This window comes from Vulpes vulpes, chromosome 9 (assembly GCF_048418805.1).
Source record: "Vulpes vulpes isolate BD-2025 chromosome 9, VulVul3, whole genome shotgun sequence".
NCBI classification, from domain to species: domain Eukaryota; kingdom Metazoa; phylum Chordata; class Mammalia; order Carnivora; family Canidae; genus Vulpes; species Vulpes vulpes.
In genome coordinates this window covers 62648231-62664455 of record NC_132788.1, presented here as the reverse complement: position 1 = coordinate 62664455, position 16225 = coordinate 62648231, and the positions used below count along the sequence as shown (strand labels likewise).

The window sequence follows — 16225 nt, the reverse complement described above, 5'->3', positions numbered from 1 at the left end:
CTGAGACCAGCACTGGAAAGCCCGAGATGAAAGCCCACCCGCTCATTTCACAGGGAATGGGGAGACCAAGGCTGCACGCAGAAGAGCACCTTATTCAGGGTTAGTGGCTAAGACGTGTCCTGATATTTTCCACCAGCCCCTGTCAGATTTGCTCCCAGTTAAACTGAATTCACTTACTAGTAAAGGGTTGATATGTCCATTCGCTTATCCTTGATTCGCTAAAAGTCTCTAGTCGATACTACAGAGGGAAAAACAGACCAGCATGTTCACACTCATGCCCTTTAAGAAGACAGCATGCCACAGAAAGAGGACGCTTCCCCCCTGCCGAGGCTCGGAGGGGAAACTGGAAGACCCCCTGCCAGCGCGACCAGCTGCTGAAACAAGACTGAACCAGGGATGTCTGCTCCAGATGCCCCCAGACAAGCAGGGAGATCAGTCAGCCCCAGGAAATCTCTCCTGACGGGCTCACAGATGGGGCGATCTCAGCCCCCCATTTCTTTTTACCCAGAAATGTTCTACAAAGCAAGCTGTGGAGCAGCAATTGCTCTTTGACAGATGAAGGCCGATGGAATCTGCTTCTCCAAACATCCTCTTTGCAGGAATTTTTCCACCTGATGTCAAGAGCCTCCTTCTTGATCGCATCCACAAAAATCACAAAACAGTGAGGGATCTTGGACATCAGCTGGCTCCTCCTTTGACACTGGAGGAAACAGAGGCTCAGAGAGGCCAGGGGACTTGCCCCAGGTCACACAGCGACACAGGAGCCTCCTCCCCCAGCCTCCCACTCTGACCTCTCACCAGAGGGTGGCTGTGCCAATGACACTAGAAAATAGGAGTTTTAAATCTGTCCCCTTGGCCCTGTCAATGCAAAAGGTGACATAGGTACCTGCATGGTCTCAGTACCAGACAGAGGATTTCCCTGGAGCTGCAGGCCCAGGGGGATAATGAAATGATTCGTTGGCACAGATGTGACTTGGGGGATCAAGGGAGTGGACGGAGCTTTCTCGGCCCACCCCTCCTGGAGGCGGGTTAGTCATGTGTTTCAGGACATGGACTTTGGTACCAGCAAGAGAGTCCCAGCCCTGTCACTTCTAGCTGTGTGTTTGGGGCAAGTGGCCTTACCCCTCTAAACTTGCAGCTCCTGCCTTCAACTGGTGACCCTAATATCCACCACATGGGGTCACCCCTGAGGACTTCGTAAGACATACATGTAACGTGCTCCCCCCGATGGCCAGCACATTCCAGCTTTTCAGCAGCTACAGACCAACAAGGGCTTCAGCATCACCACTACTCATAGACACCGCCCCCCAAGACTCCTTGCACCCGTTTGACATCACAGAGGCCGCCCCCAGGGGCCCACCAGGCCCAGGCCCCCTTACCCTGCAGAGGGTCTGCTGCTTGAGCTCCTGGATGACGAGGTCCCCGGCGGCTGTGCTGCCATAGCAGCATTTGGAGCTCACAAAGCTGAGGAGGGCTTCACGAGCCACCTCCTCTGTCACCGTGGGGACTCTGCTGGGGACAGAGCACAGAGGGAGGGTCTCTGGAAAGGAGCAGCCAGCACCTCTGGATGCAGATGAGGCCGGGAGAAAGGGAAGGGCCCGGCCGCGGCCCATCACACTCATGAAGGTCCCGGGGCTCCCCCCGGGGATGGCAGCTCTGGCCCCGGGGGGCTGTGTGAACTCATGCCCGCAGTGGGAGCACAGTAGCTCCTTCTAGAGGACAGCAAAACTGCATGAGCTCAAGCGCGGGGCTCACGGGAAGGGCTGAATCTTCAACCCAAACACACACATACACACACTCACATTTTGAAGATGAATTATGCTATTTTACAGATGGGGAAAACTGAGGTCTGCAGAAGATGTCACACAGCCAGGAGGAGGCAAAGTTAAGCTAGACCACGTTCCTGCCCTTGGAGACCTTGACCTCGGGCAGGAGCTGTGAGCAGTGCCCACCGGAAGACCCCAGCCAGGAGCTACCTGACTGCGGTGCCGACACAGAGCACGGTGGGCCGCAGCGGCAGTGGCTGTGAAGGCAGCAGCAAAGGCCCCTTCCTTGGCAGTCTCCCTGGATGCCTCCCCCTCCTCCTAGAAAACCCTCTGCCCAGGCCCAGCTGCCATGTCCCCTCTTAGGGAAGTCCCCCCCTGCCAACACCTCCAGGAAGCAGGAATCCTCCCCTCCTTCCTCCTCCCTCACATCTTCTTTCTCCGCAGCAGCCCGACTCCAAACGCCCATCTCAGGCACAGCGATGTCTCCAGCACCCCTGCCTGCGCACAGAGGGGCCTGCGTGCATGCACCCCGGGAGGTGTGGGCCCGGAATGGCCAAGAGTGCTCCACGGAGGAAGTGGGGTCTGCCCTGGGCATGGAAGATGGGCGGCCAGGGAGGAGGAGGGGAGGCGCTGCGGGCAGCAGCGGGGCAGCAGCAGCCAGGAGACCCCTTGAAGGCAGGACACAGCCAGCCAGCCAAGAGGCCAGACCCAGAATGCGGGCCTGCACCTTCTGTCCACACCAAGCCGGCTGGGAAGCCGGAGCTCCGCCCAGAGTCCTGGGCCCGGGTGTCAGCGAGCTTCTCTAAAGGACTCGACAGCAAATATTGTAGGCTTCATGGGCCATACAGTCTCGGCCTCAATCACTCACTTCGGCTCGTGTGGTACAAAAGCAGCGACAGACAGTCAGTAAACAAATGAGCATGGCTCGATTTACAAAAACAGGCAGTGGGTTGGGTTAGGACAGCCCCTGGTCGACACCGTGGTTCTCAACCCCAGCCTGGTAGCCAAACAGCCTGAAGAGCTTGGTAAAATCCACCTTCCTGGCCCCCGTCCCTGGAGAATCCGGTCCAGTAGGTGTGGCATCCAGATGCACTGTCAGGATTGAGATCCATAGACCCTAAAATCCCCAAGGAGGGGCTTTGGGGAGGGGGGGCTACGGTGACGTGAGGGTCACCACATACGATCCTCTGTGACGGCACTCGCTGCAGCTCACCTGAGTTCCATGAATGAGGACCAGCACCTTTGGTCCAGGGGTCTCCCGGGAGCCTCCAAAGGTGGAAAGAATATCTGCCGACCTGGGGGGAGAGGAGTCCGGGGCTCAACGGCCTAGCTCAAAGGCACAGGCTTTTGTGCGGTGAAAGAAGGAAAGACTGGTTGAATGTGCGGCTGGACGGGACGAAGGGAGCGAGTCCCACATCCTAAGGCACCTAATGCGAGAAGAATGGTTCTCACACCTGCATGATCCCAGTCTTAAAGGACATGCATATGGTCACGGAATGTCCGTGGACACAGAGTCGTCCCACTCCTCCCCCCCCCCGCCGATGGTAACAAGAGGTTTCCCAGGACCCTCCCCACCCCCAGGGGAGAGGCGAGCTGTCCCGGCCTGGCCTGGCTCGTTCCAGAGAGGTCTCCCCAGCCAGCCCAGGCCCCAGGAAGAGGCTGCAGAGCCAGGCGCTCGCGGACTTACCACCTCCTTGAAGAAGCCAGTCATAGCTGGGCAGTCTGTCCAGGAGCTCAGCTGGGGGCGCCAGAGGACTCTCGGCCTCAAAGCTGAGGTCGGCCACACCTGCGGAGGGAAGGCAGTCCCCAGCCTCTGGGAGGGAGGGGCGTCGCCGTGACAGCCAGGGAAGCTGTGCTCACCGGTTAACTAAGCCAGTCTCGCTCTGGCCCCCGTGGCACACGCATTTGCAGGGCAGGCAGGGATGGGGCGGGGTGTGCTAGTGGCAGCACGAATAATCACGCTGAGAGAAGCGTTCAGAATGGCAGCTCCTGCTTGCTGGGCACCTATTCTGGGCCGGTCACCATGGCAGGTGCTTTATTTATTTCTTTTTGTATAGTTTTTTTTTTATTGCAGTTCGATTTGCCAACACATAGTATAACACCCAGGGCTCACCCCCTCAGTGCCCGTCACCCTGTCACCCCAACCCCCCCCCCCCCGCCCACCTCCCCTTCCAGTACCCCTTGTTCATTTCCCAGAGTTAGGAGTCTCTCATGGTTTGTCTCCCTCTCTGATTTTTCCCACTCCGTTCCCCTCCTTTCCTCTATAATCCCTTTCACTATTTTTTATATTCCCCATATGAGTGAACCCATATAATGATTGACCTTCTCCGGTTGACTTTCTTCACTCAGCATAATACCCTCCAGTTCCATCCACATCAAAGCAAATGGTGGGTAGTCGTCGTTTCTAATGGCAGGTGCTTTAGAAACATGATTGTCTTTCAGGACCCCAGGAGACAGATACTGATTTAGAGATGCTCACATTTCTTCGATGCTTCTCTCATCAAGAGATGCATCTGTATCCCCTCGCCTTGACCCTGGCAGGCTTGAGACTGCTTCAAGCAAGGGAACACAGTGGAAGCAACGAAGAGACCACAGCTTCTACTTCTTCCCTCCTGGAGCACTGCCCGCTGAGCCGAGCTGCCGGGTCAGAAATCAGGCTAGCTTCCTAGGAGACCACGTGGACTACGTGTGGACCCATGGACAGAAGCCCAGCAGAGCCTGGACTTCCAGCCGCCCGTCCATCCTGCCAAGCCACCAGGCACACGAGCAAAGCCATCAGGCCCGCCAGGCCAGCTGCCTGCTGAATACCACTGATTGACCCTGTTATGGACCGCATGTCGGTGTCCTCCGCACATTCACACGTTGGAGCCCTGACCCCTGATGGATGGCATTACAAGCTGGAGCCCTTGGGAGGTGATTAGGTTTAGATGAGGTGGTGAGGACACAGCCCCTGTGGTGGGATTAGTGCCCGGGCAGGGAAAGAGGCTAGTAGGGCTCTTTCGTTCACTGCCCTGTGAGCACACAGTGAGAAGGTGGCTGTCTGCAAGCCAGAAGCAGGCTCTCACCAGACCCTGGGTCTACCGGCACATTGATCTTGGCATTCCCAGCTTCCAGAATTGTGAGAAATACATGTCTGCTGCTTAAGCAAGGCAGTCTATGGTTTGTCGCAGCAAACAACCTAAGACAGACCCTAATCGGTTATACAGGGAGCAGAAGGATCACCCAGCTGAGTCTTGCCCAAATTCCAGACCTGCAGAATCATAAATGATAATGAAATGGTGTTTTAAGGCACTGGGATGTGGAGTGGGTTTTTTTTTATGCAGCTTCCTGCAATGGGCAGTCTTTGCTCTGGGACTCCCCGCAAACCTGAGCAAGACTTTCTTGGAGCTACACCACAGTCTGAGGCTCTTTCCTTCCCACCCTCCTCTCACGGGTGTCCACCTGCAGCGTGGTCTGCCCACACCGGCTCCCTCTCCTCTTTTCCCTCCACATGTGTTTCCAAGGGACCTCTGACACATCTACTGCCATCTGGGTGTCTACTTCTTGGATGATCCAAACTGACGCATATTGTCCCATTCTCCTAATGAGGAAATGGGTTCAGAAAGGTTGTGGCTCACCCAAGATCACACAGCCAGTGAGTGACGGAGCTGGCTTCAAACCAGGGCTCGTTGTTCTCCAAAACCCATGTTCTTCCCACGTACCTTTCAGATATATGGAAGAATCATTCACTGTATATCTGCTGTTAAAAACCTCACCTTAGACTCCTGCAACTAATATAACACTATGTTAATTATACTTCTATTTTTAAAATTTAAATTTTAAAAACCCCTCAGCTTGGTCTGTCAGGCTATGACAGAGATACACAGCCCTGAATCTCCAAGGAGGAAAGCATAAGATAAGAACTGGCTCCCAGGGGGCACCTGGGTGGCTCAGTGGTTGAGTGTGACTTCAGCTGACTTCAGCTGACTTCAGCTCAGGTCATGATCCCATGGGATCGAGTCCTGCACCAGGCTCCTTGCATGGAGCCTGCCTCTCCCTCTGCCTGTGTCTCTGCCTCTTTGTGTGTCTCTCATGAATATATAAATAAAAATCTTTAATTAAAAAAAAAGAACTGGCTCCCAGAAACAGACAACTCATAAAGCACCTCCCCATACCTGCTGCTACTCCCCACCCTCCCACCTGGAGATACAGGAGGCAGGACTTCTAACTCCATTTAACATGAGGAGTCTGAGGCTCAAAGAGGTTATCCAGTATTCCTAGGATGCACAGCAGTGAAGTCACAGCAGGCTAGGGGCTCCTTGTTCCAGTTCCAGCACACTGAGCCACCCCCAAACCTATTCCCTACAGCCCCCCTGCTGGGAGACAAGAACTCCTCATCTCTATCCTTGCAGGGGCCAATCTGATTACAGGAAGTCGACTTTAAAGGGCAAGCTGATAAATATGGCTGGTGGAAAGTAATTCTCTCTGCATGAAGTCACTAAACACACTCTGGTCACCAGCTGATCCCCCTCACCCCTTAGATCCCTTCTTTATTTTTTTTTCTTTTCTTCTTCTTTTTTTTTTTTTTTTTTTTTTTTTTTTAGCTCTTTAAAGCCTACAGCTCTTCCCCTCTACAAAAATAAAAAGTATATGCCCTGTCGTTTCAAGTTCAATAAAAACAGAAGCCAGAAGAAGCAGCAGATCTTGTTCTAAGCTGGAGCAGCTGAGTCTATCTGGAAGTGGGACCTCAGGTGGTGAGGAATGCTGGAATGCTGAAACCCACAGCTAAGAACAGTGGAGGGAGAGGGGGAAGACAGGGTGTCATTAAGACAAATGAACAATCTCATTCTTCCACTCCCCCTAAATTAGAAATGTCTTAGTCCTCTGACAATAAGAAATGCATATGCATCTCTACAGTTTCTCTCTGCAGGAAACTTACAGAAGAATGTTTCTAGAAGCAGAGAGCGCCTTCCTTAGCAGGAAAGCTTATCTTTGTAAGCAAATGATTCTGCACAGACACAGGTGAGAGATCTGGGATACATATGGGTGTGATGCAAGGGGACAGCATCCCAAGGCTTCACACTGGTGCCTGCCCACGTGTACTGAAGTCCCCAAGATGATAACTCACTAGGAATTATCGCTCATACCTGGCTTCTCAATATTGTTTGCTCCTAATAGGCTTATTAGCATTTTAAGTTCTTTTAGATGCCATGCCGGGAATCAGCAAACATTTTCTATGAACAGCAAGGGAGTAAATACTGTAGACTTGTGGGTCATATGGTCTGTTTCACTCACTCAACTCGGCCGAAAGCAGCCAGAGCTAATGAACGACTCAGTGAGCGTGGCTTTGTTCCAATACAACCTTGCAAAAACAGGCAGTGGGGCAGACTTGAGCCCTCTTTTGCCTTCCCTGCCTTAGACATCCCCTGTGTGCATAGGTCCCCTGTGTGTTTGAGGGGTTCAGAAAGAGGGAGGCTGGAATTTGAACCTTTCTGGGATCAGGGCCCATGCATGTCATTGCAGTTCCCATGAGCCCAGGTGTCAGAATTAAGGATAAAGGTCAGGGTTGGACTGTAGCCAAGGGTGTCCCGAGTCAGAAGTCCTGAGGCACGGTGGTTAGGGACCTGGGCTCCAACACATCTGAGTCATGGACGCATGATACCGAGCCGCCACACAAGCCCTCCCTGCTGCTGTGACACACGGCAGATGGTCCTAGTGCCCCTCTGATAGGACAGCGTGCGCTCGGCTCCGAGCCGCGAGGCTGGCATGCGATAAATAAATGCTCAGTCAATGCCTTGGACCGGAGGAGGGAGGGTCTTCTTCCCCTTCCCTTGTGCTCCTTTAAGCCAGAGGGGAAATGTCAAGTGTAGAGAGAAAGGCAAGACCTTCACAGCCCTCTCCCCGGGGAAGGCCCTCGCCCACCCCCAAGTCTGGGGCCCGCTGGGGCATCCCCACTCCGACTGCCAGAGACAGACACACATGCTGTGGCTGCGACGCCCAGCTGGAAACCAAACAAAGCAGCAGGAAAAGGGGAAGAATAAGAGGTGGGAAGCTCAGGGCTCCATCCATCAACCAGGAGCCGCCCTGACCTCTCGGGGCAGCCGTAATTCGTCAGCACTAAATTAATCTCACCATTATGTTATGTACAAAAATAAAGGGCTCCAGGCTGACCTGCAGGCAGATGCGTCATTTCCTGGGCCGATCTCAGCGGGCACAACAGGAACGTGGACGTCCTGGGTCATTGTGTGACGCCCAGCGTGGGGCGCCCCGAAGGGCCCCCCAGCCGCTTCACTGTTTCCCCGGGGTCGGGGCTGAGCGCCAGCTGGGCCACCCCACCCTCCGACACGCATTGTGTCCCGTGGCTCACAAGGGGATGGCGCGGGCCTGATCTCTTTTGCACTTGACAATAGCCACCGTTTTCCTTGCTTTGCAGAAGAACGAGGAGACTGAGAGATGCGACGTGGGGCACGAGGCTCACACATTCACAGCAGAGCCAGGAAGAGAACTTAAAACTCAGATGCGAACTCTAAGCCGGTGACCTTTCCACTTAGCTGAACGCCCTATTGCTCCACGCGAAGGGCATGGAGTGGTTGCCGAGAAGGCTTTGCAGAGCGTCTCTAGGGTAATGCTCACCAGCCACCAGCTATTTTTCTTTTGTGTAGAAAGGAATTTTTTTCTTGTGGAGCAAGGTGTAATTAATGGATAATCGCTTTAACTTCCTCTTTTTAGAATGCCATTCCCTTTATTTCAGAGGATAAAAGGAGTCCACATCTTCTGCCTCTGATTCCAGTCCTAATTATCTTAAAAGCACTAAAACCATGGCCCCTTTCGGCTCACATGGCTCCCCACTGCCATCTTGCTTTTGTTTGTTTCCTACCTTGTCTCCTCCAAGAGGGGTGAGAGCCCCCTTCAGAAGGGAAACCCCCCCCCCCTCCTGCACACAGTCAGTGCACCAAAGTGCACTGTGGTTAGAATTACACTGAAGATGGGGCAGGAGAGACTCAGGTGACCAAATCCACACAGACATAAAATAGAATGGTGTTGGCCAGGAGCAAGGAGGAGAGGGCAGTGGGGAACTGTTTAATGGGGCTAGAGATGAAAGGATTCTGGAGATGGATGGTGGTAGTAGTCGTACAATAATGGGAAGGTACCTAAGGTCACCGAACAGCACAATTAAAAGTGGTTAGGATGGCAAATTTCACATTACATGTATTCTATCATCATTTAAAGTAATAAAAATGGGAGAGTCTGGTGATGATAAGAGAAAGAAAAAAGTCCCGCTTTGCCAGGAAGAAGAAACAAATAATTGGCTACATTATTTAAAAGCCTTCGTAGCAAGACCAGAAAGCCTGACCAGGCCGTCCCACGTCTTAACCACGGTGGTGGCTCACCACAGCCCACAGCTAACGTCCAAGCTCTGGCCTCAGCGGAGCAGGCCCTGTATCCACAGGCCCCTTATTACCTGCGGGACAGAAAGAAGAGATTCTAGTCTCCTCCCCGGCTGTAGGGAAGAGACGTGCCCATGCTGCCTGGAACGTGAAAGGGTGAGAGAAGAGAAAACAATCACTGTGGACCATGAGGGAGTGAGGACAAAGAACAGAGCAGAAAGGGGGAGGAGAGAGAAAGGCCTCTGTGGGAGCTTCGAGGTGGGAGCCAGTGAGAACACATTTGGGAGAGCAAACATGGCGCCCGCCATGGGCGTGAGACCAGCATCAAGAGGCATGGGGAGAGGGCCGGGGAGAAGTTCTCGTTGGGGTCCTTCAGGCCCCTGCGGCATGCCAAGAGAGGACCCAGCCAATGTTACAACAGATTTTTCAGTTAGTTGGGATGTGGAGCTCTTGCTTTGTAGGAAGTGTCATCACGCCAAGACAAGGCCACAGGGTGGGGGTGGGATTTCTAAGTGATGCCTTGTCCTTCGGGACACTGATGTGTGCGTTCACCCTGGCACATGCACCGAGTCATTTCTCCCAGGGCTTGTTCTGGGGGTTCCTGCCCATGACACACCCGCTCACCCCCTTCGGCTGGACTCAGCCCAGACTGGATCTCCTACAAAGGCTGCCCCGCTGTGCCCCCGCCTCCCCTCAGGACTCTGTTCCACTCTCTGCTGTTGCTTTTGCCAAACAGCTTTCTAAGAATTATTTGTAAAAAGTCCATCTGGGGTCGGCCTCCCCCACTAGGCTTTGAACACCCAGGAGGTAGGTCAGCACATTCATCCTTATGCCCCCAGCCATGAGCACAGCACCAAAGAGCTAGCCTACTGTGTCATCTGGGGGGGACATCACTGTATATTTTAGGGCCCTGGTCTTCTTTCCCAACAACAGGGCTCAGGGAATATAGTCCCTGAGACGAGCTACTGGGAAAACAGAAAGGGACACTCTATCTTTCTGCTAAGAGTTGCCCCAAGAGGTCAGGGCCAAACTGACAGGGAGGGCCTGTGCTTCTGGTGGCCGTGCCCCCATCCCAGGGGGTCCGTGATACACTAAAGCCCCACAGTCAGTCGCCAAGGCTCTTAGAAGCTGAGCCCCTGCCATGAAGTCCAGCATCTTTCCTACCAAGTTACCCTGAGAGCTTCACCCAATCTCTGGTCTCTAATTCAAAGCTGGGATGGGAGGAACACTGATGAATAAGTCTTAAGGGACCCACAGCTGACCCTCAGCAATGGGTCACTGATGGTGATGGTGGTGTGGCTTCCGATCACTGCTCCCCCTCCCCAGCTATCAGTGCCCAGGAGTAAGGAGTTGCCACCTGGTCATATTGTCCAGAATCACAGCAGCCCTGTCCTTAAATTACGGTTGAAGGGTGGGGGTCCACCTTACTTGAAGAGGCTCTTGCACATCATTTCTGGGAGGGGGGTCAGTCTATAATAAAATAAGTTGTATACAAGGGATATGGTTCTTAGAATAAGGGAGGGGATTTTTCTGCTTCATTTCTGGGCTAAGACATCTCCCTCCAGGACAAGAGTGATTGAAACCACATTATATCTGGGACCATTGAAAAAAACAGGACCTGGTCATGCTAGAAAAGAAAAAAACTCGGAAGGTTTCTTACTTTAAACAGGGAACAGACCTCTACCGAGTAGCCTTGGGGGATCAGGGTGTAGAACCAAGACCAAAGAGTAGAAGTTCCAGGGAAAGAGATATCAAGGGAATGCAGGAAAGAATTCCTGGCAGCCTTAGCTAAGGAGAGGGGACCAGCCTATCACTAGAAGTGTCCCTGCCAATAGCGGGAGGTGCCACCTCTAGCCGGGATGCTGTGAGAGGCAGCCCAGTGGCTTACGATGGCCGTGCTAAGAGGCCCTCATGGTGACTTCCACGTGGATGCCACATCCCAGAATGTCTCTGTCTGTGCCTCCTTTTGGTCCCAAAGTGTGTCACTGGAAGAAGATATGCTCCCTCTGAAGCTGCCCACGTTACAGATTCAAAAACTGAGGAGACAGCATTTTTGGGACTGGGGAAAGTAACTCACCTGGGACAAAGTGGGCAGTGACCTCTCTCGCCTAAGGAGGGACATTTCAATTACGTGAGTCCCACCACAGGCTCCCTTTCTGAAACCTGAACAAATATTGACCTAGTTTCAGATTTCACCAGAAACGAAAGACTTGCTTCTAGAAACTTTCCTGAACAAGCCCATACCTCGCAGTAAGACCCTATGGTTTGATTATATTGGAAACCAGCATTTAGGTGACCCTTTGGCAGAACCAGTGTTTTTAGAAGTTTAAGGGAACTAAAGAGTTAACCTTACTCTCACCTGGCTTACCAAAAGGCATGATGCCAAAACAGAAACACTGCAGGTGAAAGTATCTTTCATTAATGGCAGTTTAGTTTTAAAGATCTGGGAGACATAGTCTGATCATTTTCTAGAGCTATCATTTATTCCATCCCTGCTCAACTCTAAGTGACGTTATAGGCACTTCACATCCAATCAGTCTTTTACCAATTCTTCCAGATGATATGATCTATATTTTCAATGTGAGAAATGCAGCTCAGAGAGGTTAAGTGACTTGAGCAAAGTCACCCAGCAATTAGGAAGCAGAACTTGTATCTGAATCCAGATCTGACCTAGCCCATTGCTACTAAGAAACTCCAATTATAAACTGCAAGACTGCTAAGGAGCAGTATTTCAAAGAGGAAAAGTTACATTGGCTTATCAGTAGAAGCTTATAAGATCATGGCTACACAATTTCCAATATGTCAGAGAGCAGATTAGGTCCAGCTCAAATACGTGATAAAATATCTCTGTACAGTCTCCCATTTCAATATGAAAAAGGATTCCAACAAAATTTTAAATGTGTTGCTGAGATTTGCATGGGTGTATTTCATACCCCGCTTCAGCTCTGAAACCTAGAGCTTTCAGCTACCTACATTAAAGACAATAGTGCTGGATCTGCAAAGGACCTTCAAAGTCCCCAAGTTCGGGAACTGTGAAAATGAACTAGTGTCACAGGTCTCTCCAGGATTCAAATGAAAGCTGAGGACCACTTCCCTCCACCCCCCCCAAAATAAAGTACATTCATACAACATTTTGCCCTCACCTTCATGGTCTTCAAATTAGGAACTCCTGACCCATCTCCTTTTATACCTGGGGAAACTGAGACTCAGAGAGTTTAAATGACCTGCCCAAGATCACATAGCCAATTCAAAGCAGAGCCAGGATCCGAACCCTAGCTTCCCAAGCCCCAATCTTATAGTCTACCACACTGCCCCTTCCAAATGCAAGATCAGAAATTTCCTTTTTTTAAAAACATAGCACATTTCTTCCTAAAATGCCATGTCCATCTTCACCTCTTTAAATAGTCCTTAGATTCCATTGTATTTCTGTTCCAGGAATGACAGCATCGGGGTCACCAGGACTGTGTTTCTGGAGCAGTAATGAACAAGCACCTCTTTGCTGGAGGAAGATCACGAGTAAAGACCTTCCAGGACACTTTTTAAAAATTAACCTCATCTCAGAACTGAGCCCAAGTGTGGTATTCAGGCTCACCTGTGGCTGGGGCAGGAGCAGGGTGGGGAACTGTCAGCCAGAGAAAGGAAGATTGAAGAATATGAGACTTGGATGGTGTGACATGGTCAGGGAGGAAAGTTCTCGACTGGGTTGTTATCCTCTTCCTCCTCCACTGCCCAGAGGCACACTCTGGAAGAACAGCCAGCAGTCTGCAAATGGGCTTTCCACGAGGAAGGAAGGAAGGAAGGAAGGAAGGAAGGAAGGAAGGAAGGAAGGATGCTCTCAGCAACACAGACCCAGAACCCAGGACAGCACGGAAGTCAGAGGGAAGATTTTGTTGGGTCAGTGCTAGCCCCAGAAGTGGGCGCCCCACATCTCCCCAGCTGTACTTACTGTCCTCGTCACTCAGATCCCTGTCCATGGTGCAGACGTCCAGCCAAGGAGGCGTCTGACCTCCCAGTGGGCTGGGGCTGCCGGGATCTGAGGGACCACCCTCGGCCCCTCCCAGAACCCGGGCCCATTGTTCCCCGATTTGAATACAACAGAGGGAAACCATCTCGGGAAGGCACAGTGTCCATCAGAGCTGCTGCTCTGACCCAATCTCCGGGGGTCCTTGGAGCTCCTTGAATAGGAACTTCAACGTGCCAGGCTCCTACAGGGTGTTTCTAGTCCCCTGTGTTCTCATACAACCCTGTGAGATGGGCACTTTTATGGTGCCCATTTTTTTGAGCTGGGATTCTGACTCTCAAGTCAGAGCCCCTGACCACTGTGCTAACTTGCTCATCTGTCAGAGGCAGGCTTCTAAGTGTTGTGGGGGCAGAGGGAAGGGATACAGAGAAATGCAGTAACACAAGGGTTACCTCCCCCAGGGGGAGAGTAGATATGGGCAGGGTCTCTGAAGTCTTGAGAGTCAACCTCCTCTTCTCACCAGGGAAGCAATGAGGCAATGCTCCAAAGCAATACAGCACATGGTGGGCAGAGCCAGCTCCCAACCCAGGCTGCGCATGGCCACTGCTCTCATCACACCAGCCTAGCTCCCTAGGAAGCATCTGTGGCTTTTTCAAAGTCTCTTCCTGAGCCTTTTGCATTGGAGTTTGAAAATCCTTCAACCCAACACTTGGAGGATCACTCCTTTCTTCCGGATGAGTCTAAACAATGAACACCTAGACCTGGGTATCCTGGTGGTGGAAGCAGACAGCTGTGAGCTGGAGCCACCTGTCCTGCATCCTTGGCAATGACCTCTCATGTCTCTGGCCAGGGCAGCCTTCCTCCATAGGGAAAGCAAGTACCCCACGTCCGTGCTTGCCCAGCCCAGAAACGGCCATGGGGTTGTCCCATGATACTTCTCAGTGCAGACTGGCTATTGCATTCACCCCAGAAAGTCCTGTGACTGTCCTCTCAGCAGCCTATCTTGAATGGCCACAGCACACACAGAGAGATGGCCTCAAGGGGCCCCATGAAGTGCCTTTCATCTCTCTGCACTGCATTCACCTTTATCATTCACTGCCTACCCGTAACAGGATGCTAGTAGCAATAATAAAAATAAAAAAGCTGTACCAATACTTTGGCAAACACTTCCTAAATACAGGCGGGTGACTCAATGCCCACAAATAGGTTTTTATGGTTCGTAGGAGCACTGAATCCTTAAATTTGAGAGTTATGTACGTTTCATTACTTCATGTTCGTGAGGAAGACCCAGATCCTGAGGAATAAATAGTCTTTTTTTAATGGAATTGTGTGTGCCCTACTAGGTATAGTCTTTTATATTCTTATACATTAAGCAATTTTTAAGCCCTTGTAGAACTGTCTCCATGGTAACAGAATTGCCATGGATGTGTGTATATTTCACTCTGAACATAATGTGTGTGTGTGTGTGTGTGTGTGTGTGTGTGTGTGTGTGTGTATTTAAGCCTAAATACAATAGATAGATGATGGACAGACAGATAAGAGAGAGAGAGAAAAAAACTACTTGTGGCTTAACTAAAACAATATACCACTATCATATCCTAAGTCTTTTTAAGCAGGAATATATGCTTGCCTAAAACCCTACTCAGCATTTGAAAGAAACAACCAGAGAAAATTCTTTAAACGGCAAACAGAAGGAACAGCATGTTAAATAGAGCAAAGTATTAAAGAAGCCAGAAATCTGGAGCCTGCACAAATGCAGATAACCCTGAGTGGTATCTTCAAAACCAGGAGGTACAGATCAAAGTGGGTGATAGTCCTTGCTGCATACTAGATGGATCTCACAGCAGTAGGTTAATAGACATCTCTTAAAATACATGAAGATGAATAAACCAACGGCTAGACCTTTCTAATCTTGCTTAGGCATCAAGACAGGAAAGCTGTCTATAATGGTGTGCTTGAGTGATTGAAGGCAGGGAATGTACCCACCGCCACCTAGTATTCATGGTGTCAGCAGGAGCAAGCATCATCAATTCTAGGACCCAGGCTAGCACGAAGCTAATACTGGTCCCCACCTCCCACTAGGACCAAAGGGGCTTTGGGTGGGAGAAGAGAGGCACCAACCAGGCTTCTTAGACTCATTCTGTATCACTGCTGTTGATGTCAGGAGGTGGGTTCCTTAGAGCTCTTCTTCCTGAACCAGTCCTCAGTGGTCCATGGATAGGATCCAACATACACGGCCTACACATGGCAAGTACTCGTGAAACATTTGCTGAATGAACATCGCTGTCCAAGAGCTGACTCTACCCATTTACTTCTGACTGTACCTTGTTTGTTCTTGGAAATAAAGTCTATATAACCTCAGTGGTTGTCTCTGGATGTTGAGGGTACATTGTGGCTGCAGAAAACATGTCAGGATGGTGGAGGCTTTAGAAGAAAGTCAAGAAACCACATTGCATGATTGTAGTTGAATATGATGGTAAAAGGAAGGCCTACAGGAAGGGTTCAACAAATGCCTTCGAGTATTTAAATGGCTGTCATGGGGGAAGAGGAGCAGAATCGAGTCTCAGGACACTCACTGAAGAGTAGGCATACTAAGAGCCGGTCCCCAGTAGGCGACCATCTTCAACTTACCAAAGAGAACATCTGTCTGGTGAATAGAGCTCCCTTCCATTTGGTTGAGCCTCCTAAAGAAGATTAAAACAGAAGTGTGATGATTACTCAAAGTGGGGAGAAGTATAATGTAACAGTTTATGGCTTCAGAGTCAGTGTAAACTGTGTTCGAACCCCAAAAGTGGCCATGGAAGCATGGCAGTCCCTTTCTGGAGCACCCCTGGTGGACTGGTGAAGGGCCATCCTCGCAGGGGCAGACCTGTTGTACGCAGTGCACCAGGTTGTGCATTTTGCCTGCAAGAAGAAATGGCCACAGGTGAGGGTCTATACCAATTCATGTGCTGTGGTACATGGTTTAGGTAACTGTGGTAAATGGTCAGGAACTTTGGAAGGAACACTACTGGAAAATGTGCCTTGGAGGTCTGAGGTAGAGGTAGGCTGACAGGTTTCTCTGAGTGGATAAAGAAAGAATGTGAAGAGATTTGTATTCCACATTAGTGCTCACCAAACGCTAACTTCAG

The 16225-nt window shown here is 51.1% G+C and overlaps 1 protein-coding gene across 3 annotated transcripts in view; it reads right to left on the bottom strand.

Annotated features, from left to right (window-relative positions):
• The window catches only part of SSUH2 (ssu-2 homolog), a 28685-nt gene extending 15643 nt beyond the window's left edge, over positions 1-13042 (bottom strand). The window contains exons 1-5 of one of the 3 annotated variants that reach the window (XM_072720350.1): positions 12726-13042; positions 3454-3552; positions 2980-3061; positions 1380-1512; positions 178-238 (exon numbers count right to left, since the gene is read on the bottom strand). In XM_072720350.1, coding sequence (XP_072576451.1) covers positions 178-238; positions 1380-1512; positions 2980-2990 — 205 coding nt within the window. In that variant the 5' untranslated portion in view covers positions 2991-3061; positions 3454-3552; positions 12726-13042. Of the gene's footprint in view, positions 1-177; positions 239-1379; positions 1513-2979; positions 3062-3453; positions 3608-12725 lie in introns of those variants that run through there. The other 2 variants (XM_072720351.1, XM_072720352.1) reach the window with 2 other exon arrangements.
• Between the last annotated feature and the right edge of the window lie 3183 nt (positions 13043-16225).